This window comes from Triturus cristatus, chromosome 3_2 (genome assembly GCF_964204655.1).
Source record: "Triturus cristatus chromosome 3_2, aTriCri1.1, whole genome shotgun sequence".
NCBI lineage: Eukaryota > Metazoa > Chordata > Amphibia > Caudata > Salamandridae > Triturus > Triturus cristatus.
This window is the reverse complement of record NC_140584.1, coordinates 512,651,327-512,674,146: the sequence shown is the minus strand read 5'-3', so window position 1 is coordinate 512,674,146 and position 22,820 is coordinate 512,651,327. Positions and strand designations below refer to the sequence as shown.

Here is a 22,820-nt window from a genome sequence, read left to right as displayed (position 1 = left end):
AAGTCCCTTCACACAACAAACAGGCAACGCAGAGGTTTCATCCACATTTAACAAAACAATGAAGCAGATCAGACTGCCTGTGGGGACAAAGTGTGTCAGTAAAGCCGTGAGTCTCCTGAACTTTTTGCAGACAGGACCCGTGCAGCGCCCAGACATAAACACAGGCACTGTGAGCGCTTTATCTCTTCCGCTCAGTACAGTGGGCTGTACCAATTAAAGCGAACCGGAACGGCTTACCTTCCTTGGCTTTTTTCCTTCTTGCCAAAGTTCCTCCGAGTTTCCCCAGGAACGAGTCATCTTTCTTTCTTGATGGAGGTGATTTAGGAGTCGGGGACTTGGGCGTGGAGGGGGATTTTTGCGGGGACGTTGCCATGCCGCGGCGATAGTAGTTCTGGGGGTTGACGAGTGCAGTGGGACCTCCCGCCCGGTGGGATGATCGCAGAGTCAGATTTGTGAGCCCTGCTCCGTTAAAAGGGCTGTTCCCTTTCCAGCGGAAGCGGAATCATTTCAGGCATTCCAGGCAGCTCCCCCTCCCTCCGCCCATCCCGCGAGGCTCCAGTCCAGGGAAGCGGCTCTGCAGACCGGTGCACTGCAGCAGCGCAACCTGGAAGCAGAATCCGTCCTGACGCTGGCCAGGCCTCCTCGGCGGCCTGGCCTCGCTGGCTGCCCAGGGACTGGTGGTTCGTTCGACCACTCAAACCAGGTGGGAGAGGAGAGTTCCGCAGTCTGCCAAATGTACTTCAGTTTACCTGTTCTCTCTCGGGAAAGAATGCCGTTCCTCAAACTCCAGATCTACAAATTTCTCTCCTACACACCGAGTCTCTCTATTTTCAAATGTAGCTTACAGTCTGTATGAAAATATGAGCCCTCTGCGTCCACGCCGGGGTTAAGAAGCGCCAGGGGCGTAGGAGACACTAAAATTCTGGGGGGGGACAGGGACAACCTTGTGCACTTTCCAGTGACCCTATACAAATCACCGCCCGTTAAACAAATACAATCGCATACTTTCGAAGTGAAATATTGAGAAAAGCAGGCATGTAGTCACAGTTTGCATGTATGCTTTATTGTTATTTACATTCATATAGTAATGAGACCAAATGTTTCAAAAAAACATATATATGAATCTTACATCTTAATGCACAAAGCAAACAAAGGCCGCTGACTTAGGGTGGGGGCGTCGTGTTTGCAAGTGCATTATGGTTTGAAAAGTACCTGCTGCTGCATTCCTGGTCTCCAGCAATTTTCAGGCAACAATAAAAATGTGAAGATAACTTTGGTGATTAATGTTCTTTTTTGAGAGAGATCGAAGGCTTGTCTAGTGAAAGTTTTAATTCATGGTAAGGTAGCCACAGTGCCGTAATATGCCTGCTGCAAAGAACGTGTACCACGCAGATCACAAAATGCATATCATGTAAATAGGTCAGTGAGTTACTGCTTTTGTCTGAGATATTCTTTTGGTATTTGAAGTTTATAAGTGAAAATCCTAACATTGAACAGTGAGCTATTAACCGTCATCAAAGAGCTGCATAAAAACTTCAAGGTATAGATTAGAACGTTATGATTTTCCCCAGTCTTTCCCTATCATTAGGATAGAAATCAATTCTGATTATTGAAGAGAACCCCCCAACCATGGTGTTATGTTTTACATTCTGAGTTTGTGTTTCTCTAGTGTTGCAAAGCCGCCCTGGGCACTCCCCAACTTTTTGCGGACTGGTACTGGTGGTACCTGACTGACTGACCCTGGCCTCTGCCTAAACAGCCAGTGCTATTCTGAAAGAGGCACTTAAAAATACAGTGAAAACACCTACATACACTAGGGTGCACTATGGGTCAGGGTACCCCTATGATTGGCATGACCTCTCCTATAAGGCCCTAGTACATAATAGGGCAGGGGGATTAGAACTACTTTTTAGTCCATAGAATATAATAAGGCATGGCAGTTTAGAGGCCAGCAGCCCTTTCTGCGCTTGCATGCGTGCACTGCTGAAGCCTGAGGTCAGTTTAAAAGTAGCCCTGTGTTATAGGGCTGCTTTTAAAATGCAAATTGTGCCCAAACTCGACTTTTGGGTTTGGGGAACTTACAAATTGATCAACTACAATGTTAGGGCAAAATTAAGTGGAAATATGTTTTCCACTTAACTATGGCTGTATCATATTTGCCACATAATACATCATCTGCTGCATAATCTAACGATTTCCTCCAAAACAATTTTGTAGCTCAAACGGATCCCAAATTACTAAAAGAAATGTGACTTGTGTTGCTGTGAAGTTTAGGGCCCTTTGCAAAGGTTAGTAAAGAAAACAATTCCTAAGAAAACAATTGGTCCCAGACACTCCTAATGACACTCAAATTAATACCTGTAGGAGAGTGTAGTATGCAATCAATTCATACAACCAAAAATGTATAATGTAAAGGCACATTCAACAGGGAAATCTCATAGATAAGAGGCCAACCAAAGTCAATTAAATTGCAAACATCAATTTATTTCCCGCTGAATCATATTCATAAAATGCAAACTTAGGGGCTGACTACGATGGCAGGCGGACTTCAGTACCACCGCCATCGAATCGGGGAATGGGACCGCTGGCCTTCAAGGTGGAGGCCCCACGATGGGCATTACAATGCGACTGCCACAACGGTGTTCGCAGTGCCTATCTTTTACATTGCAGCAGGTGCTGCTGGCTGCATCATCCGCCGCAAAGTTAAAAAAAAAAGGAACATGTTAAATATATCGGTGCCTGCCGCATGGTGCAGTGATATGTTGTGGGCATCATAGATGCCCCCCAGGACCCATGTCTGGGGGCCAGGGGTAAAGGGGCCTGCTACGGGCCCCCAATGTCCCTTTCGCCAGCATTTCCATGGCAGGTGAACCGCCATTGATAAGCTGGCGGGTAAGGGACATCGTAATCCCTGCTGCGGTGCATGGTAGGCACCACCAGCATTGTAGGAACCACGAGCCCCTCCACCACACCGGTGGGCTCAAGAAGCCCGTCGGGTACGTGGTGGTTGGTCTTTCCGACCGCCAGGTAACCACCCGCCATTGTAATATGGCGGGCTGTGATGCAGTCACCAATGGCGGTGGGACCGCCACCGACGGGGTGACGTGGCGGTCCCACTGCCATTATAATCACCCCCTAAGATTGATGTGCATGCAAATCCTACATTGCCAACCCCTGGCAAGTTGCACTACTAGTGCTGGAAAAAGGCCAATGAAGGTACCAATGGGTGAGGTGGACTGGCCTCAAGGGTCTTGTGACCTCAGTGACAGATTCACCGTCGAGCTAGGATGTGCTTCTTCATATGCCTGCCCGTAAGACTGGAAGTGAACTGCAGTATGGATTGTGGTGGACAGGTCCACCTGCGGGTGCTAAGACACCTGGGCTTCTAAGGTCTATCGGGCCTTCTAAGGTGTAGCATCGGAATAAGCTCTGTCAGGAGTGTGGTATGGTGAACTGGTCATGAAGGTCTGACCATGGTTCTCCAGTTCCAAATTCAGCAGCTCTGGCCAGAGTGCCACATTCTCTCCCACACTGAACACCATACTGCCCCACTGAGAGAAACTCGCACTGCCTTCAGCACAACTCAATTGTGCTGCGACTAAATTCAAATTATGCACTAGACAACAGTAAAATGCTGCCTGAAAAAAAAATGAACACCACCCTGGAAAAAGCAAACACTCATAGGGAATGCAAGAATAAGCAAAGCATGTGAACTGTAATCAGAAAAAAACATGGTTACATTAACGGTTTTAAACTCATTATTCAGAAATCAGTAAGTGATTTTGCCTGAAAAGTTCAAGACATGGCTACAGGACCAGGAAGGGACCCCTTTCAATGTCCATTGCTTATATCCTTTCAAAATGTATGCAGTTTGGTTTAAAAAAGACCACATCCCCAAACACAGAGCCGCATTTTATAAGCTAAAATAATTAAAAAGTTGAAAACGATCATATTAAACGTTTCCACTCTACCCATCAGCCAGGTATTGCAGTCCCTTTAGGAATGGCGCACTTACCCACCCTGGGAAAACAATGTTGTTCAAAGAAAGAAGATAAAAAGAAAGTAGCGCTTTCACTGGCAAACTCTGTAATGTGGCGCTAATGTGTGTGGGTGTAAATAACAGTCTGGCCTGTCTGCTGTCCACTCTGTATTGCTTTATTTAGGTATTTAACTATTTTTTCTCTCCATTCCGAGGTTTTTTTTTTCAATAGAAAACGGTCAGAAAATGAGGACATTTACAGCCAAAGTGTTCAGCCTTTTTTGGATCAATTTCACAGGGGAACAAATAAAGAAAAGGAGAGGGAAGAGAGAGTACCTTAAGAGCTGCCTCTTGAAATCAGCACGTAAGCAGGAGCGAGACAGAGACAGAAAGAGATGGAGGAATAAAGAGAGTTGGGCAGCCGCCAGAGGCAGATCAGGAGTAGTGGACACGGTCCTTGCCATGAAGGAAAAGAGACAGCGTTTATTTTTTCTCCGTTCTCCCCCCTTCCCAGAACGGCTGAGCCTTCCTGCAGCATAACAAAAGGCAGAGGGCGGGTGGCCTCTGACTCCAGGCAGGTCAAGTGCAGGGCCATTAGGTAGCGCTTTCGCGTGCTAATGGCCCTGCGATAACAGAAGGGAGAGGGGAAATTCCTTTGTCCCCTCGTCCCCCCCACCCTTGTCCCTCGTGTCCCCCCCACTCCAAAATCTGGGGGGGATATATCCCCCGCGTCCCCCACACTTCCTACGCCCATGAGAAGCGCCATGTAAGTGATACATGCAGAGAGGGCGCTTTTTCAAGCATTGAAGCCCTCTTCGGGGCTCGCAAGAGTAAAGGAAACCCGTCATATAAATACGGATACAATCAGTGTTTTAAAGATTTAAAAGGGCAGTACTCTCCGGCACTGAGCACCTGCACGTCTTCAAGGTGAAAGGGAGGGTACCTGCACTTCTCAGCAAAGCTGCAATACAAAGTACCAGCACTTCTTAGCAGTAAACAGGTGCCCTAGGTCGTGAGCAGTAGTATTTTTTATATTTTCCTTTAAAGCACAGAATACAAGAAAACATCTCTTGAATGTTGCAGCGTTTGCTTTTCTGAACTACATCCGTGTGTGAAGGTGGGAAATCGTGAATGGGATGAACGAAGTGCTTTGGTACAATTGGAATCTGAGGTGCCAGGCAATTACCGGAGCACGACCGCAGGCCACCGTACAGAATAAAACCCGAATGGGACATTCACATTCCAGAACTTGGCTTGCCAGAAATTAACCTCTTCCGGAGCTCAACCAGCTCCTTTTATTAGTTCAAGTAATTGGACACAACCGTATTAATCGCAGTCGAAAGTTAATGTGGGCTCATCACATGCGCAACACCACATTTCTCCCCAAAACTATAAAATACAATAATAAGAGACAGACAAGAGAAAGAAAAGAAAACTATTGAACAAAGTCTCCGTATCACTGAGAGGGGCTGGGATCCTCTCTTGGACCATATCAGGTCGCACAATAGCTCTGGGTGACACAGGAGGGGAAGGCCTTCTACTAGGAGTGGGTAACTCAATGGTAGTAGTCATTTGAGCATCACCTTACATCGCTGCTATCTCTACACATAGTGACACATCAGAGTCTTCGGCGTCGGCCACTCCTGCTGACTGGGATTCACTCATTTCTGATAGATGGTCGTCATGGGTCACTGTTCTTCTTTGGACTCTGGAAAAGGGATACGTTTCATGTTATTGTTCCTGCCCCTTTTACCAGGGTGACCTGGGTTCAACTTACTCTTACTATTGTCCATGGGGACATTTAGAAAAAGGGTCTGAACTTGCTGCTAAGGAGACGATTGTTCAGAAATACAGTGTCTGCTACAATCATTTCTTTTCTCCTGAGACTGAGCAAGTCATTTTTGCTCCATCTCCACGTTTTAGTCTTTTCATGATGCAGTGGTGCTGGAGCCTAAGAAAAGTGGATGGGAATGGTGTCCCAGATCACCCCTCCATGACATAGGTGGGTTGGTGATGGCTTCGTCATGGGGTGTGGCGTTTGATGATCTATCATCATTACCAAATACATATGGCCTCCTCAGTGTTCCCTTCAACTGAGTGGAATATACATATAGGCTTAGCTAGCATTTTCATGGTGTTCTGCCTCATTGTTGGCTTTTGGCCAGCTTGGTGTGATCTTCCAATGTTCAATCACTAACGATTCAAAGTACTTAGCCATTTCCTGACCTTGATGTGGGGACCCATTGTCCTTCTGCAGCTCGTGAAATTTGCTGTAAGAATCCATTATTTTAACTAAGTTAAAGATTACTGCTTCGATTTGGGAAAAAGGGGGTGGTGATGGACAGAGTTTCTGAATGATGCAGAATACTCTTACCAAGTCAAGAGATCATGGTTTTAATCCATCACCGTTTTTTAGCTCACTGCACCATCCCAGCTCAGAACCTGGCTACATGCAAATTAGTCTGTACCTGTCCCAGTGCATGATGGGAACAGGGCAAACCAAACTACCAAGCCAATTCTTATACTGGGAAGGAAACAAGCTTCCGGGGACCGGTTTCTGGCATCACAGTCTTCGTCGGCCCGGCTTGCCTGAATCCTGATGGTGCAATGAGCAAGGGACTCACGTCTGAGCATACCCTCCCACACTGAGTGTGGATAAAATCGATTTGGGAAACAGGGGGTGGTGATGGACAGAGTTTCTGAATGATGCAGAATACTCTTACCAAGTCAAGAGATCATGGTTTTAATCCATCACCGTTTTTTAGCTCACTGCACCATCCCAGCTCAGAACCTGGCTACATGCAAATTAGTCTGTACCTGTCCCAGTGCATGATGGGAACAGGGCAAACCAAACTACCAAGCCAATTCTTATACTGGGAAGGAAACAAGCTTCCGGGGACCGGTTTCTGGCATCACAGTCTTCGTCGGCCCGGCTTGCCTGAATCCTGATGGTGCAATGAGCAAGGGACTCACGTCTGAGCATACCCTCCCACACTGAGTGTGGATAAAATCGATTTGGGAAAAAGGGGGTGGTGATGGACAGAGTTTCTGAATGATGCAGAATACTCTTACCAAGTCAAGAGATCATGGTTTTAATCCATCACCGTTTTTTAGCTCACTGCACCATCCCAGCTCAGAACCTGGCTACATGCAAATTAGTCTGTACCTGTCCCAGTGCATGATGGGAACAGGGCAAACCAAACTACCAAGCCAATTCTTATACTGGGAAGGAAACAAGCTTCCGGGGACCGGTTTCTGGCATCACAGTCTTCGTCGGCCCGGCTTGCCTGAATCCTGATGGTGCAATGAGCAAGGGACTCACGTCTGAGCATACCCTCCCACACTGAGTGTGGATAAAATCGATTTGGGAAAAAGGGGGTGGTGATGGACAGAGTTTCTGAATGATGCAGAATACTCTTACCAAGTCAAGAGATCATGGTTTTAATCCATCACCGTTTTTTAGCTCACTGCACCATCCCAGCTCAGAACCTGGCTACATGCAAATTAGTCTGTACCTGTCCCAGTGCATGATGGGAACAGGGCAAACCAAACTACCAAGCCAATTCTTATACTGGGAAGGAAACAAGCTTCCGGGGACCGGTTTCTGGCATCACAGTCTTCGTCGGCCCGGCTTGCCTGAATCCTGATGGTGCAATGAGCAAGGGACTCACGTCTGAGCATACCCTCCCACACTGAGTGTGGATAAAATCGATTTGGGAAAAAGGGGGTGGTGAGGGACAGAGTTTCTGAATGATGCAGAATACTCTTACCAAGTCAAGAGATCATGGTTTTAATCCATCACCGTTTTTTAGCTCACTGCACCATCCCAGCTCAGAACCTGGCTACATGCAAATTAGTCTGTACCTGTCCCAGTGCATGATGGGAACAGGGCAAACCAAACTACCAAGCCAATTCTTATACTGGGAAGGAAACAAGCTTCCGGGGACCGGTTTCTGGCATCACAGTCTTCGTCGGCCCGGCTTGCCTGAATCCTGATGGTGCAATGAGCAAGGGACTCACGTCTGAGCATACCCTCCCACACTGACTTGGTAAGAGTATTCTGCATCATTCAGAAACTCTGTCCATCACCACCCCCTTTTTCCCAAATCGTTTTTATCCACACTCAGTGTGGGAGGGTATGCTCAGACGTGAGTCCCTTGCTCATTGCACCATCAGGATTCAGGCAAGCCGGGCCGACGAAGGCTGTGATGCCAGAAACCGGTCCCCGGAAGCTTGTTTCCTTCCCAGTATAAGAATTGGCTTGGTAGTTTGGTTTGCCCTGTTCCCATCATGCACTGGGACAGGTACAGACTAATTTGCATGTAGCCAGGTTCTGAGCTGGGATGGTGCAGTGAGCTAAATAACGGTGATGGATTAAAACCATGATCTCTTGACTTGGTAAGAGTATTCTGCATCATTCAGAAACTCTGTCCATCACCACCCCCTTTTTCCCAAATCGTTTTTATCCACACTCAGTGTGGGAGGGTATGCTCAGACGTGAGTCCCTTGCTCATTGCACCATCAGGATTCAGGCAAGGCGGGCCGACGAAGGCTGTGATGCCAGAAACCGGTCCCCGGAAGCTTGTTTCCTTCCCAGTATAAGAATTGGCTTGGTAGTTTGGTTTGCCCTGTTCCCATCATGCACTGGGACAGGTACAGACTAATTTGCATGTAGCCAGGTTCTGAGCTGGGATGGTGCAGTGAGCTAAAAAACGGTGATGGATTAAAACCATGATCTCTTGACTTGGTAAGAGTATTCTGCATCATTCAGAAACTCTGTCCATCACCACCCCCTTTTTCCCAAATCGTTTTTATCCACACTCAGTGTGGGAGGGTATGCTCAGACGTGAGTCCCTTGCTCATTGCACCATCAGGATTCAGGCAAGCCGGGCCGACGAAGGCTGTGATGCCAGAAACCGGTCCCCGGAAGCTTGTTTCCTTCCCAGTATAAGAATTGGCTTGGTAGTTTGGTTTGCCCTGTTCCCATCATGCACTGGGACAGGTACAGACTAATTTGCATGTAGCCAGGTTCTGAGCTGGGATGGTGCAGTGAGCTAAAAAACGGTGATGGATTAAAACCATGATCTCTTGACTTGGTAAGAGTATTCTGCATCATTCAGAAACTCTGTCCATCACCACCCCCTTTTTCCCAAATCGTTTTTATCCACACTCAGTGTGGGAGGGTATGCTCAGACGTGAGTCCCTTGCTCATTGCACCATCAGGATTCAGGCAAGCCGGGCCGACGAAGGCTGTGATGCCAGAAACCGGTCCCCGGAAGCTTGTTTCCTTCCCAGTATAAGAATTGGCTTGGTAGTTTAGTTTGCCCTGTTCCCATCATGCACTGGGACAGGTACAGACTAATTTGCATGTAGCCAGGTTCTGAGCTGGGATGGTGCAGTGAGCTAAAAAACGGTGATGGATTAAAACCATGATCTCTTGACTTGGTAAGAGTATTCTGCATCATTCAGAAACTCTGTCCATCACCACCCCCTTTTTCCCAAATCGTTTTTATCCACACTCAGTGTGGGAGGGTATGCTCAGACGTGAGTCCCTTGCTCATTGCACCATCAGGATTCAGGCAAGCCGGGCCGACGAAGGCTGTGATGCCAGAAACCGGTCCCCGGAAGCTTGTTTCCTTCCCAGTATAAGAATTCGCTTGGTAGTTTGGTTTGCCCTGTTCCCATCATGCACTGGGACTGGTACAGACTAATTTGCATGTAGCCAGGTTCTGAGCTGGGATGGTGCAGTGAGCTAAAAAACGGTGATGGATTAAAACCATGATCTCTTGACTTGGTAAGAGTATTCTGCATCATTCAGAATCTCTGTCCATCACCACCCCCTTTTTCCCAAAAAGATTACTGCTTCTACAGATGTGGAGTCTATGATGGCCACTTCTTGGAACACGTACAGTCATTGATGACTACCAGAAAGTGAACTCTATCAGGGAGCAACTTGAAGTCCGCGCGGACTATCTGCATTGGATGGTTAAGAGCCTTTTCTGTGAAGCTGGGTTCTGGTGGCTCATGAGGGTTTGCTCTTTGGAATTGGAGAATGCTACCTACTGTTTCCTCTACCAGCTGATCCAACCCCAGAAACCACAGCTTAGTGTGGAGAAGGAATTTGGTCCGCAAAGTCACGTTCTGTGCCATATAAGCAAGTTAAACAGTTTGGTATGTGAGACTGCTGAAGATGATTAGCAGAGTTTTTCTGAGGAGACAGCCTTCAGGAGTGGATGCAAGTTCTTGGCCCACTTGGTGGAGTGATCAGTGATAGGACTGAGCCTTCTGGGTGTGCAACAACATGATCTTTTGAATTGTTTCCCAGTCATTCAGTTGTACTGCCTTTATGGTGCATTTCGTCACTGGTGGTCACCGCGATGTTACTTGGAGACATGGGCTTACCTTTGAACCTTTTGACAGTGACCCAATCATATAATCTTCTGTCTCTCAGGCCTCCTAGGCTTCTCTAAGTGTCCTATTCACATATGCCACTGGCTCGCATTCATCACACTGCTGCTTTTGAGATAGCACATTTCCTAGTATTGTGGGGCTAGCTTCTACAGGTGTATGTGATCTTTGGTTGAGCCTAAGTATTTTAATGTCATCTCTTCAAATGATGCTTCCTTTATGACTTTGAAAGATCCTTGATGGACCTCACCCCACCGCCATGGGACTGTGGATTTTGTCAGTTCTCTCACTGGCTTTGTCAGCATCATGAAGTTGGGTATGAACATTCTTCAATAATTTACCTTCCTGTACTTCTGTTACTAAAGATTGGGGTGGACCTTTCTCAATGCCCTCTACGTTTGTCAGATGAAGCCCTTCAGCCAAAAACTTTTTTCCAAAGAAGCTAATTTCCAGTTTCACAAGTTCACATTTCTTTTTGTTCAACGCAAGCCCAGATTGGCTCACTCCCTGAAAAGTTTACCAGACGAGAGTAATAGTCTCATACTGCATGCACCAAGATATCATTGCTCACATTCATCACATAGTACAGCACAGGCTAGCACCTCTCTAATAGTGTTATGAAAAACATAATCAGTGCTGAAAAAATTCAGAGTTCTGTCTTTTATATTCATATAATGCTTAGTGTGTCGTGAATGTATTTATATCCTCAAATTGAGTGCCTAAGAATAGCTGGTGATATCCGGACTTTAGATGGAGTTTTGAAAACCCCTGCAAGTCATTGACTTTGGGTATCCGGTCATCCACCATTGATGTCAAATGACATTTGCATTGAATGGCAAGTGCATGTCTACGCATATATGTACCTCATCCAGTTGCGGAGGTTTTTGGTGAGGACGATGGGTGCCACCTGAAGGGGGTTTCCCTCTACCCGCTCAATGATATCCACCGCTTACAGTTGTTTCAGTTCACTTTCGTCCTTTAATCAGAGTTTGAAGGCCACTTTTATGTGATGGGGCAATGGATGGTGCAGGATCTGGCCCTTTTTGCAGGATTATCCCCAAACATTTTGCCGCCTTCTACCTTTTTTTCTAACCTACTTGTGTTGAATTTAGACTTTAACACTGCTCCAGTACTAAAGTGCATATGCTTCCTGTGTAAATTGTATTGGTGATTGGTTTATCCATGAGTTACATGTTTGATTAACTAGTAAGTCCCTGGTTAATAAATTGACGGGGCCGACTTTGGCCCCGCTTCTGAAGGTAGTCCATGCTAAATTACTCCCCTCGATTGCCTATGGCAGTGAGGCAATGCAGGGAATAGACGCAAAGGATCTGGACAACACACTGGTCAAAGCATATAGAACCATGTTCTGCCTCCCACCCTACACTTCACCGGCCCAAATAAGCCTGGAGTTCGGTCTTTTAAATCAAGTCTTGGCCAAGCACGGAGCTTGCATCATCTGCTGGCATAAGATCAGAAGCGCCAATGCAAACACGCTAAACCATCTGCTGTGGCACAACATTCAGCACAGGGAATCCTCCCAAGCTAGAAGCTACCTCCAGCTAGCCCTGGAAGCTACCAGTCTCAAGGGACTCTGGGACATGCAACTCGGCTATTTAACTTTTAAAAAACTAGTCTGGAAATGCATAAAACAAATTTCCTTGGAGGACAAGGCAAGCTTCTCAAATAGATCTCATGCCTGGATGACCCTGAACTCCTACAAATCACTTACCCCACAAACATTCTTCAGTCAGCAATATACGAAAGCCATAAAAATAAATTTTCTAAGGCATAGGTTGGGGATTCTTCTGTGTGCTCAGCATCTTCCACCATGGCTGAGGACAACAGCACAAGACACCTGCAGGCAGTGTAACACCAAGCAAGGAGATATTTTACACCTAATCTGCTCATGCAAGGAGCTGCATCAAGAACGGCAGCAGCTCCTAAAAGAACCCATTAAGCAGATAGGCACATACACCAGGAGGCAAGCAGTGCTGGCCTGCTTAAACTCAGAGAACACACAATTGAACTGTAGACTGGTAAAATTCCTTATGCTGGCAGAACAAAAAATGCCCAAAATACCGAAAATTTGATATAACAAACAGAAAGTTTTGACACTGTAAGATGTCCTGTAGATGGGGAGGCCTTTGCTTTGACCGCACCAACTACGGATCACCTGCACTTTAGTGAACAAGCCCGCACCAAGTCCAGATAATCTGAACATCTTACACAAGACGACACTGGTCTATGGGCAACTCCGGTTGGAGCCAAAAATCTGTAACTGCACTTCACTACACCCCACGAAATAATGATATTCACTAATGCCACTATTTTTAACTCTGATTTTAAAATGTATAGCATATTTCTACCTTGGGTTTTAACTGTTTTTACTTAAAGATATTTTTCTACAACAGAGTGTTCAAAATGGTGGCAATGGCTGACGAAATCATATTGAATATTTGTTTAAATTCTATTTCATTTAAATGCTAATATTGCAATGGTTTTTGTTAACTATGCAAAAATAAAGAAACTTAAAAGTCCCTAGTAAAGTGCACCAGGTGTACCCAGGGCCTGTAATTTAACTGCTACTAGTGGGCGTGTAGCACTGATTGTGCCTCCCACACGAGTAGCTTTGCAAACCTGTATCAGACCTGCCACTGCAGTGTCTGTGTGTGCAGTTTTAAACTGCCATTTCAACCTGGCAAGTGCTCCCACTTACCAGGCTCAAACCTTCCCTTTTAATACATGTAGGCCACCCCTAAGTTAGGCACAATGTAACCTCATGGGCAGGGTGCAGTGTATTTAAAAGGTAGTGCATGTCCTGTTGTGTTTTACATGTCAATGCTGCTAATTTCGTTTCTCACTATTGCATGGACAGTCTTGGCACAGAAAGGGTGCCATGGGTATTGCCTTGAAATATTTTTTAAGTCTTATTTCCCATTGGGAGCTGATAGAGAATTGGAGTTTGGGGTCTCTGAACTCACAATTTAAAAATATATCTTTTAGTGAAGTTGGTTGTTAAATTACATGTTTGAACATGACACTTTTAGAAAGTGGTAAGAACAACAATTGGTCCCGACATACCTCTCATGGAAACAAAAGAGGCAAAAGGACTCTTAAAAAGATTTATAGAGTAATTAACCGAGTTTTATTATAATTACTTAAACAAGAGAGTAAGATACTCTTCAATCATACACCAGGGAGAAGAACAAAACAGAATTGAGGATAAGCAAACTTCTTTATATATTTTTTGTTAGAGAAATCTCATCTTCAATAAAACATTCAGACGGTAAAAAGGAAGTGCAAGAAAAATGCTCGTGTGCGAGGTGGGTGGAGAAAGAGAATTCAGAAAAGGAACAGTTTGGAGATCATAGTATCTTAATCGTACATTGATAACACTGGTTGCAATAATGATTTAGAAAAGCAAACCAGTATTCCTTGACCTGTTTACAACACAATTTAATTATAATCTTACATGTCTGTTTTTTTGAGAGATGCTTCTGTTATTTCGAATGCATCTTCATGTTGAGTGAGGGACAGATATGTTGTATTCCAGGCCGTAGAGGAGGGGTGTGGCTGTTCTTACCTGACTTAAGCAAAGAGGGTAAGTTTAAACCTTCGCATGCAGGTCTTCATCAGGACAATAGAAAGGACAAGCGTGATAGATGCCTGAAAAGGCAATCCTGGTCAGTTCAACACTCCCAGCACGTGGATAGTCCTTAATACATGAATGGATCATGTCGGAGGAGTGGGTGGTCACCGCACTCAAGGGGAACCCTGTTGCTCCATTGGCAGTTCAAAAAGAAGAACTGAGTGTTCACTTAGTGTTCAGTTCAGGGCAAGAGATGCTTACCAATTGTGGGTAATACCACCGCATTTATGAAGAACCCCATTGCTCCATTGGCGGTTCAAAATGAAGATCTCTTTTGTTTCCATAAGAGGTATGTCTGGACCAATTGTTGTTCATACCGTATTGGACCCAGGTCCATTGACATTCTCTGGGTTACCCCATTAGCTTGTAATGACTTTTAGAAAGTGGGTATTTTCTTGCTTAACCAGTCTGTGCCTCCGCCTGTCTGTAGAATCTATGTCTGGGTTAGGATGGCAGTTGGTCTCTTGTGCATTCACTCTAAACAGTCACACAAAGCTGTCTCCGCCCTCCTATAGTGTATGGAGCCAGATCATGGAAAGGCAGGGTTCTGTGCACTACAAAGACTTTCCTTTGATGTTTGCCTTCTTTAAAGGCAGAAAGGGGCATAAGTATTGGACCTCTGACACTCTCAAATCAGAATTCTTCTGGACTAAAGGACACTCTTCCAGGAAGATGAGCTGAATGCTGTTGGAGTGACTGACACTGCCTGTTGCTTTGTTGTGCTGGCCTGCTGCTTCTGCCCTGGGAGTGAAAGGACTGGACTTTTCTCTCTGTGTCCTGGTTCCATGGTTCTCAAAGGGCCTGTGTGTGCTTCCCTTCTGAGGTTCTGTAATTCTCGAGTCTGACTCCATTTTGTTCTGTGCCACCATTTTGTGTTGCCCTCACGTAGGCCTGTGAAGGTAGCCTGGCGAATAAAGTGGCCTGGCCTTCTTAGTTCATGTATACATTAACTAGGTTTCTTTTTGACTCTGAAATGAACTGTAAGAAACTGACCTCTGCACATGAAACTGACCCCGCAAAGCCAATTTCCCTGATCGATCTTTGTCTGAGATTGCCAATCAATGTTCAGGACATCGTTAACTTTTAGTTTCCTTGCACATGCCTTATCTTGTTCAGCATGTGTTACCGTTTCTTTTTTTATGTTTCTTCATTACATGGGTTATGCTTTCAATTATAGGTTTGTCCGGCGTGTGGAGATTGAATTTGGGACATTCCTAATAATTAACTTTTGGGTTGGGATACTGTAAATTAAGTTTTTGTTATGTGACACTTTGTTTGAAAATGTACTTTATTGGCTAGAATTTTGTGCAGTGAGTGTACATTTCTAATGTGAATATTGGGTATAAAAGGAGACGTCTCGCCGTAGTAAAATGAGCAGTCTCCTGAGAATTTACATCGTGATGTATTTTTAGGATCACTGTTACTAGCTGCAGCTAATAAACTTGGTCTCTGATGCCATCCAGAAGTATTCCGTGTCTCTGTATACCAAGACAGGTGAACTCGAAGATCTTAGGCGTGTCCCTGACGCCGCTGGGTTAAACCCTGGTTCTTGAACTGGTGCCCAACGTGGGGCGACTTCAGCGGTACTGGTCCAAGCCCGAAGATTGTGAGGAGCCCCGTGAGGAAATTCTGGAGGACGGCTGCCACTTCATCGACCCCCTGCACGTCGACGTGGACCGAAGGTTTTTTCTGCGAGGCTTCCCCTTTCCGACGGCTGCGAAGGACTGCTGCCCTGACTGTCGCCCTGTCTTGGACCCTCTTGTGATGATTTGTAAGGCGAGACGTTAGACGGTCTTCTGGTGGCGTGACAGACATTTTGGTTAAGTATAAGTGGGTCACTCCCACGACTTTGTTTTGTTTCTTGGTTTTGATTCGGCCATTGCAATAGTCGAAGCCGGGGGGTTCGTATATTTGCGAGTGTATCATTTTTGATAACCCCTTGAAGTTTGAAGCAAGACTAGTGAGCTAAAAGATGCCTGGTTTTAGCAAATTTAGGAAATGGTTTTGTTGTAGTTGTAATAGGGATTCCCGATTGGAGGACTGGTGTCCGATACCTCCAGTTGGAACTCCAACTTATGAGCTCTATTCAAAGCATGGTGTAGGTCCTATTACCTTTAATGCAGTATGGGTCCGTTATACAAGGAAAGATGGTGTTTTACGATGGCCCCAACATGGTAGTTTTGAATCAGATGTTTTAGATAACCTAGAAGTTGCGCTATTTAAGAAGAAAGCCCGGGCGGCGATGTTTGACTCTTTCTGCCTTTGGCGTAAGGAAGCCAAACAGCGAGAAATTAAGCAAGCTAAGAGAGATAGGAAGGAAAGGAATATATCGGTAATGCAAGCTGCTAGGCAGTTTAAGGAAGATGAAGAAGATCATGCGATTGAAGTGTCAGATAGACAACATTGCATGGCCATTGACAAATGTTACCTGGCTTTGCCACCTCCCCTTTCAAATGTGACTATAGACCCTGAAAAGGATCCTTTGATGTCACATTTAATGAGATTACCACCCCCTTATGTGCAGGGTGCTACTGCACCTCCGTTACCTCCAGTTGTTGCACCCCTTGTTGTCGTTCAACCCCCTGTTGTTGTGCAGCCACCCGTTGCTTCACAGGTGGTTCTCCCTCCCCCGGCGCAACCCCCTCCAGGGCCGCCAGCCTTGCCACCAGCCTTACCTCAAACTCCTTTGTCTTACACTCCTTTATCTTCGACTTCTCTTATTTCTATCCCTACGTCTCTGCCACCTCAAAACACTTTGTCTCCTGTCTTCATGTCAACTTCTTCTCCTTCTGCTCGGCAACGAATGAGTGAGACTCTCACTAGTCTTTTGTCTCCTTTCTTTGGGTCACAGAATATGACCCCTGTTTCTGAACGTAAGCAGAGACGTAGTCCGCTCCCTGGTCCCGAAGAGCGGGCAGTGTTAGATCTCCTTGCTCGTAGATGGGTTTCGAATACCTCCAAGTACAGTCCACAAGTGGTTATGGATATCTTCCTACAGTGGGTGGCACCAAAACAAAGGTATGTTTTTGATGTCATGTGTACCTTCCTTCGTCAGGAGTGGGAAGATAATGAGTTGGGTTCAATTCCATTGGAATTGCTTAATGTTCAGTCTGAATTTGCTAAAGGGACAATAGTGGGTTCCGATGTTGAGGAAGCGGTAGAGACACTACTTACTTTTAGGTCTAGACTTCCACCTCAGTCATTGTTCGAACCTGACCCTTCTATTAGGAGAAAAGTGAAGCAGTATCCTATGAGAGCGGTTCCCCCTGTATGGAGAGAGGCAGTTGTGGCTGATGCCGCTCATGGTATTGCGGCTGCACCGGCTCATTTTCAGCGAGTGTGGGTGCATGTCCCTTGGAAGAGAGCTGAGGTCCTGGCTCTTAAGCAGACTTTGCCTGACCCCCATAAAAATCCTGCTGGTTATTATAAGGAGTTGTCTCAGACAGTTGATGCATGTGTTATGAATTTAGCTGATATAGATATGTTGATGGGTAATTTGTAGTTCCTCAACCCTTGTGGGCGAAGATCCGTCACGAGAATCATGCGCCAGAGTTAGGAGATACGTGGGTTAATATTACTGCTGCAGATGGTCGGCAGGTAGGAGGTGCCAAACCTGAACAACTTAGTTACAGAACTACCTGGTAGGATTATTAATTTAATGAAAACTATGATGCCTCCTCTGCGGGTGAATTGGGACAAGTTAGCAGCATGCAAACAAAAGAAAGACAAGAGTGTGTCTGATTTCTTCACTAGGTTTGAGGAAACATTCATTGATCATAGTGGTCAGGATATGAGTACAGAAGGTGGTCAGAGGTTGTTTGTAGATACGTTTGTTTTTAATTTACTTCCTGAACTTTCTAATAAGTTAAAGGACTCTGAGAGTTCATGGGCTGTTTCTTCTTCGGCTCAGATATTGGCCACTGCACAATACTATGAGAATAGAGATAAAGATGAGAAGGATAAAGTAGAGAAGAAGACTAGAGAATTAAAAACGAAAGTTCTTCTGCAGCAGGCTTATCCGCCTCGCCCTAATCAGCGTCAGTTTCAGCAACCTTCCCAGTTTCAGCAACCCCCACAGTTTCAGAAACTGTTGCAGAAGCCTGAGTCTTTTGCTTCGCGACTCCCGCTAGGCTCTAATCAGTGTGCTTATTGTAAAGAAGAAGGTCACTTCAAGAATAGTTGCCCGATCTTGCTACAGCGTGCGAATGGTATGTCTGGTCTGAGAGGTCGTGGTGGTTTCCAACAAGTACCTATGGGTAGGGGACGTGGTACGTTTCCCCAGAATGAACGTTCCTTTTCCCCTCAGAATTCTATGAATTATTTTGACCAACAGAATGTTCCGACCGTCCAGTCCGCTCAGTACTGCACTGATGATTATTATGTTGGAAGTGAGAGTGCTGGTTTTAATGATAGTTAGGACAGCCATGGACAAAGGGAGGGAGTAGTGTCAGTTCCAGTAGACCAGAGTGGACCTTATGTTGAAGTGATTACATCAGGTGTGGCAGAACCTTTTCTTTTGGATACTGGTGCAACAAAGAGCTCTATCATGCACTCTAAACTCCCTGGCGCACCTTTGTCTGGCTTGACCAATGTTTCAGTAGGATTTTCTGGCGCCCTAGTTCGTAATCCGGTTTCTTGTCCTTTGCCCCTTTCTATTGGTGCCTGTGAATTGGAGGCTCCCCTTATTCTAACGACGGGCTGTGGCGAGAATCTGTTGGCCTGCCAGATGGGTTGTGGAAGGAGGAATGTGTGAAGATTCAACAGGAAGTGTTAAGATGATTCAGGCAGAAGCTACTGAGAAAGAATTGAGTATGTGGAGAGAGAGTACGGGAATGTTGGATTCAACAGGCTGTTGGGTTGAGTTGTCAGAGCACCAGCGATGGTTGTTGCCGGATGCATATGTGCTTCTGGTGGTTACTATGGCTCATGGGTTGGCTCACATTAGTTCAAAAGGGATATGCAAGTTGTTGGCTCCGGTATGGCAGAATGGTGGAATTCCTAAGTGTGCTGAGAATTTGGTTAAACACTGCATGATTTGCTTGATGCATAATCCTGGAAAGGGAACCCCAACTCCAGCGGGTCATTTTGCTCCTCCAACGTATCCGTTCGAGGTGCTGCAGATAGACTATATTCATATGGAAAGATGCAATAACTTGAAGTATGTCCTTATGGTTGTTTATGCCTTTTCCAGATGGATAGAGGCCTACCCCCTAAAGGATAATACTGCCTTGTCTACAGCCAAGGTTTTGCTCAAAGAATTCTTTCACAGATATGGCTTGCCGAGGATGGTATGGAGTGATAATGGAAGTGAATTTGTGGGTCAGATTATGAAGAAAGTATGTGTGGGTCTGGGTAGTAAACAGATATTTCACGCTGCGAATCACCCCCAGTCAGCAGGCCTGGTCGAGTGCTATAATGGCACTCTGAAGCTGAAGTTGGCCAAGGTGCAAGCGAGCACTGGTCTTACATGGCCCGATGCCTTACCATTGGCACTTTTGTCCACGAGAACGACAGTACATTCTCGCGTGGGACTTAGCCCATATGAGATTGTTTTTGGACACCCGGCAAATGTCTGGGGTGTGCCGAGGCCTAAGAAGTACAGTGATATCGAGTACCCTATGTTGGTTGACTACTTGCATGATTTGACTGCTAAATTGCGTGTTCTTCACCAACAGGTCCATGACACTTTGCCTTCAGTTTCTGTAGACGCAGGCCACACGATTCAACCTGGCGACTGGGTTCTAACCAAGAATTTCCAGAGGTCAAAGAACTTGGAACCAAGATGGACCGGTCCATACCAAGTCCTGTTATCAACTCGGACTGCTATTAAGGTGTTCGGCAAGAAAAACTGGGTACATGGTACCCATTGTAAGAAGATACCTTTGCCCTTACCGTACGATAAGTGGGTCCGGGAAGGTGTTGCCGATTCCGAGAGTGAAAGGGTTCCGAGATTTGTACCTTTTAGCGATGCACATCTGGAATGGACTCAGTCAGAACGTGCGGATGATAAAGTCTTGCAAGAAGCTGTGCCGCCGTATTTGAGACTTGATACTACGCACCCAGAGACACTCTTTCAGGATCAAACTGTGCCTGGTAAAGAACGCTACAACTTAAGGTCTAAAAAGGACAAATAAAATTTGAATTTTTGTGTGAATTACACTCTTTCAGACAAGAGACTATTTTTCTTTTTCGAACCACCATCCGGGTTCAGCTGCAGGGTCGCGGTATAAGAACTTAAGGGGTGGCCCGCGTATTGACGAAAGGTCTGCGGTTCTAAAGACGTCTAGGACGCCTGGACGCACACTTGAGTGAAGAAGGAAAATTGCCGCGAGCAGCACGTTAGAGGATGGAGTCTGTTGTAACCGAAAGAGATGTTGAGAGAATAGATCTTAAGATAAGATTTTGTACATTGATACATAGCAAATGTTTTATAATATTGTGCTTTTTGATGTTTTTAAGTATCACATTAGCTTGTGTGGGTTGGACTGTCTATGCTACACAACAGACATCTGCACCCACCTCCCAACCTATGCTTTCTTTCACTACTGTTTCTTTGCACCAGTTTTATACGTTGCCTGAACATGAACAGACAAGGAGATCAGAATTTGTCAACAACTCGTTTATACAGTTGTTGCATCAGCATCAGTTAGTAGTAAATACCACTAATTGTTGGGTTTGTGGTCTTATGCCTCATACGACAGATAAAGGTATGCCATATTTGGTTTTGCCTTTTTCTTTTAATGGGTCTGTGTGGGCTTTTCAGACCATGTTTATCTATGCAAATGAGGTACGCCCCTTACGTTCCCTTAAAGATAACTCAAGCAATAGTGCCTTAATAAGGGGAATAGTAGCTATGATCCGAGATATTGATGCATATAATGCTATCCCTAAGGATGAGGTGCAGGCTTACGTTGGTTGGAACGTGACTGGATATAGTACCAGTTTGACAGAGAAGGAGAGACGAAAAAGGTCTCCCCTATTTGGATTGTACCCCACCGAAGCCACTTTTGTTTTCAAGGTAATGGTCGGAATCCGAAAGCTCAGCTAGGTAAGAGTGTGTGTGCTCAAACCTATGTCTATTCATCTCGGACCTCTCCACCGTTTGTGCCAGCTAAAGGCACATATTTTGTTTGTCATGACAGAGCCTACACATGGTTGCCACCTGATTTTTCAGGAACGTGTTATGTGGCGTTTCTACTTCCCCCTACAGTGTACCAGGCCATCTCTAGGTTGTATAAAATCTCTGAGTCTATCCATGTAGACGAAGGAGACTGGTCATTGACGGGATGGTTTTGGGGACTGCTGTCCAAATGGGGATGGAAGATTTTGACATTCCTTGGTATGGTTTTAACCATCCTTTTCTCTTGTTGTCTTTGCATCCAGTGTGGTCCCGCCATTTGTAGTCTTTGTGCTACTGTGTGTGTTCGGAGACCTGTCCAGAGAGAAGTAGAGAATAATAAGATGATGCTACAGCAACACCTTGATGACCTAATGAATATCGACATAGACCTAGATTCAGATTAACATGAGTCTTAGGTTATTGCCTACGTAATGGCAAAAGGAAGGTCTGAGGTTCTGTAATTCTCGAGTCTTACTCCATTTTGTTCTGTGCTACCATTTTGTGTTGCCCTCACGTAGGCCAGTGAAGGTAGCCTGGCGAATAAAGTGGCCTGGCCTTCTTAGTTCATGTATACATTAACTAGGTTTCTTTTTGACTCTGAAATGAACTGTAAGAAACTGACCTCTGCACCTGAAACTGACCCCGCAAAGCCAATTTCCCTGATCGATCTTTGTCTGAGATTGCCAATCAATGTTCAGGACATCGTTAACTTTTAGTTTCCTTGCACATGCCTTATCTTGTTCAGCATCTGTTACCGTTTCTTTTTTTATGTTTCTTCATTACATGGGTTATGCTTTCAATTATAAGTTTGTTCGGCGTGTGGAGATTGAATTTGGGACATTCCTAATAATTAACTTTTGGGTTGGGATACTGTAAATTGAGTTTTTGTTATGTGACACTTTGTTTGAAAATGTACTTTATTGGCTAGAATTTTGTGCAGTGGGTGTACATTTATAATGTGAACATTGGGTATAAAAGGAGACGTCTCGCCTTAGTAAAATGAGCAGTCTCCTGAGAATTTACATCGTGATGTATTTCTAGGATCACTGTTACTAGCTGCAGCTAATAAACTTGGTCTCTGATGCCATCCAGAAGTATTCCGTATCTCTGTATACCAAGACAGGTGAACTCGAAGATCTTAGGCGTGTCCCTGACGCCGCTGGGTTAAACCCCGGTTCTTCACTTCTGTTAAGAGGTCTCAGTGCCTGAGATCTTCTACTGAGAGTCCTGACTTGCCAAGTGGTGCCACATCCAGTGCCTGGGCCTTTGGAAGTGAAATCTGGCGAAATGAAGGAGAAATTAATGCATCGACTCCCAGCGTCTGTTTTTTATCGACACAGCACTACAAACTTTGACCATACCACTGCCAGCACCGGAGCATGGTTCCTGATTGGCGCATCGACCACAGCTTTCACTGCAGGCCCCAGCTTTCCGTCAGAGTGCATCAGAAGAACCGCTGCAGCGTGAGTTTCGATCACCGTATTACAGAAGTCCGTAATGAACCACTTCTACTCTGACGCAGCGCCTGCTGCATCACTGTGAAATCGATGAAGCTTGTATGGATTTTCAACGCATCGTCCCAGGGCGCCGATTTCTTCATTGATGTTGCACAGCAGTAAGGAACCAAGGCTGCGGGTCTGGAGACCAAGACATCACCTCCC

General features: G+C 45.5%; 1 protein-coding gene and 1 long non-coding RNA gene across 2 annotated transcripts in view; one reads left to right on the top strand and one right to left on the bottom strand.

Moving 5' to 3' along the window:
* PARVA (parvin alpha) overlaps window positions 1-838 on the bottom strand; it is a 182,041-nt gene extending 181,203 nt beyond the window's left edge. The window contains exon 1 of the mRNA XM_085648197.1: window positions 238-838. Coding sequence (XP_085504323.1) covers window positions 238-373 — 136 coding nt within the window. The 5' untranslated portion in view covers window positions 374-838. The remainder of the gene's footprint in view (window positions 1-237) is intronic.
* On the top strand, window positions 577-22,246 carry LOC146857632 (uncharacterized). The gene is made up of 2 exons (XR_014979934.1): window positions 577-703; window positions 19,715-22,246. It is a non-coding gene; the product is annotated as an uncharacterized LOC146857632 (long non-coding RNA).
* The last annotated feature ends 574 nt before the right edge of the window (window positions 22,247-22,820 follow it).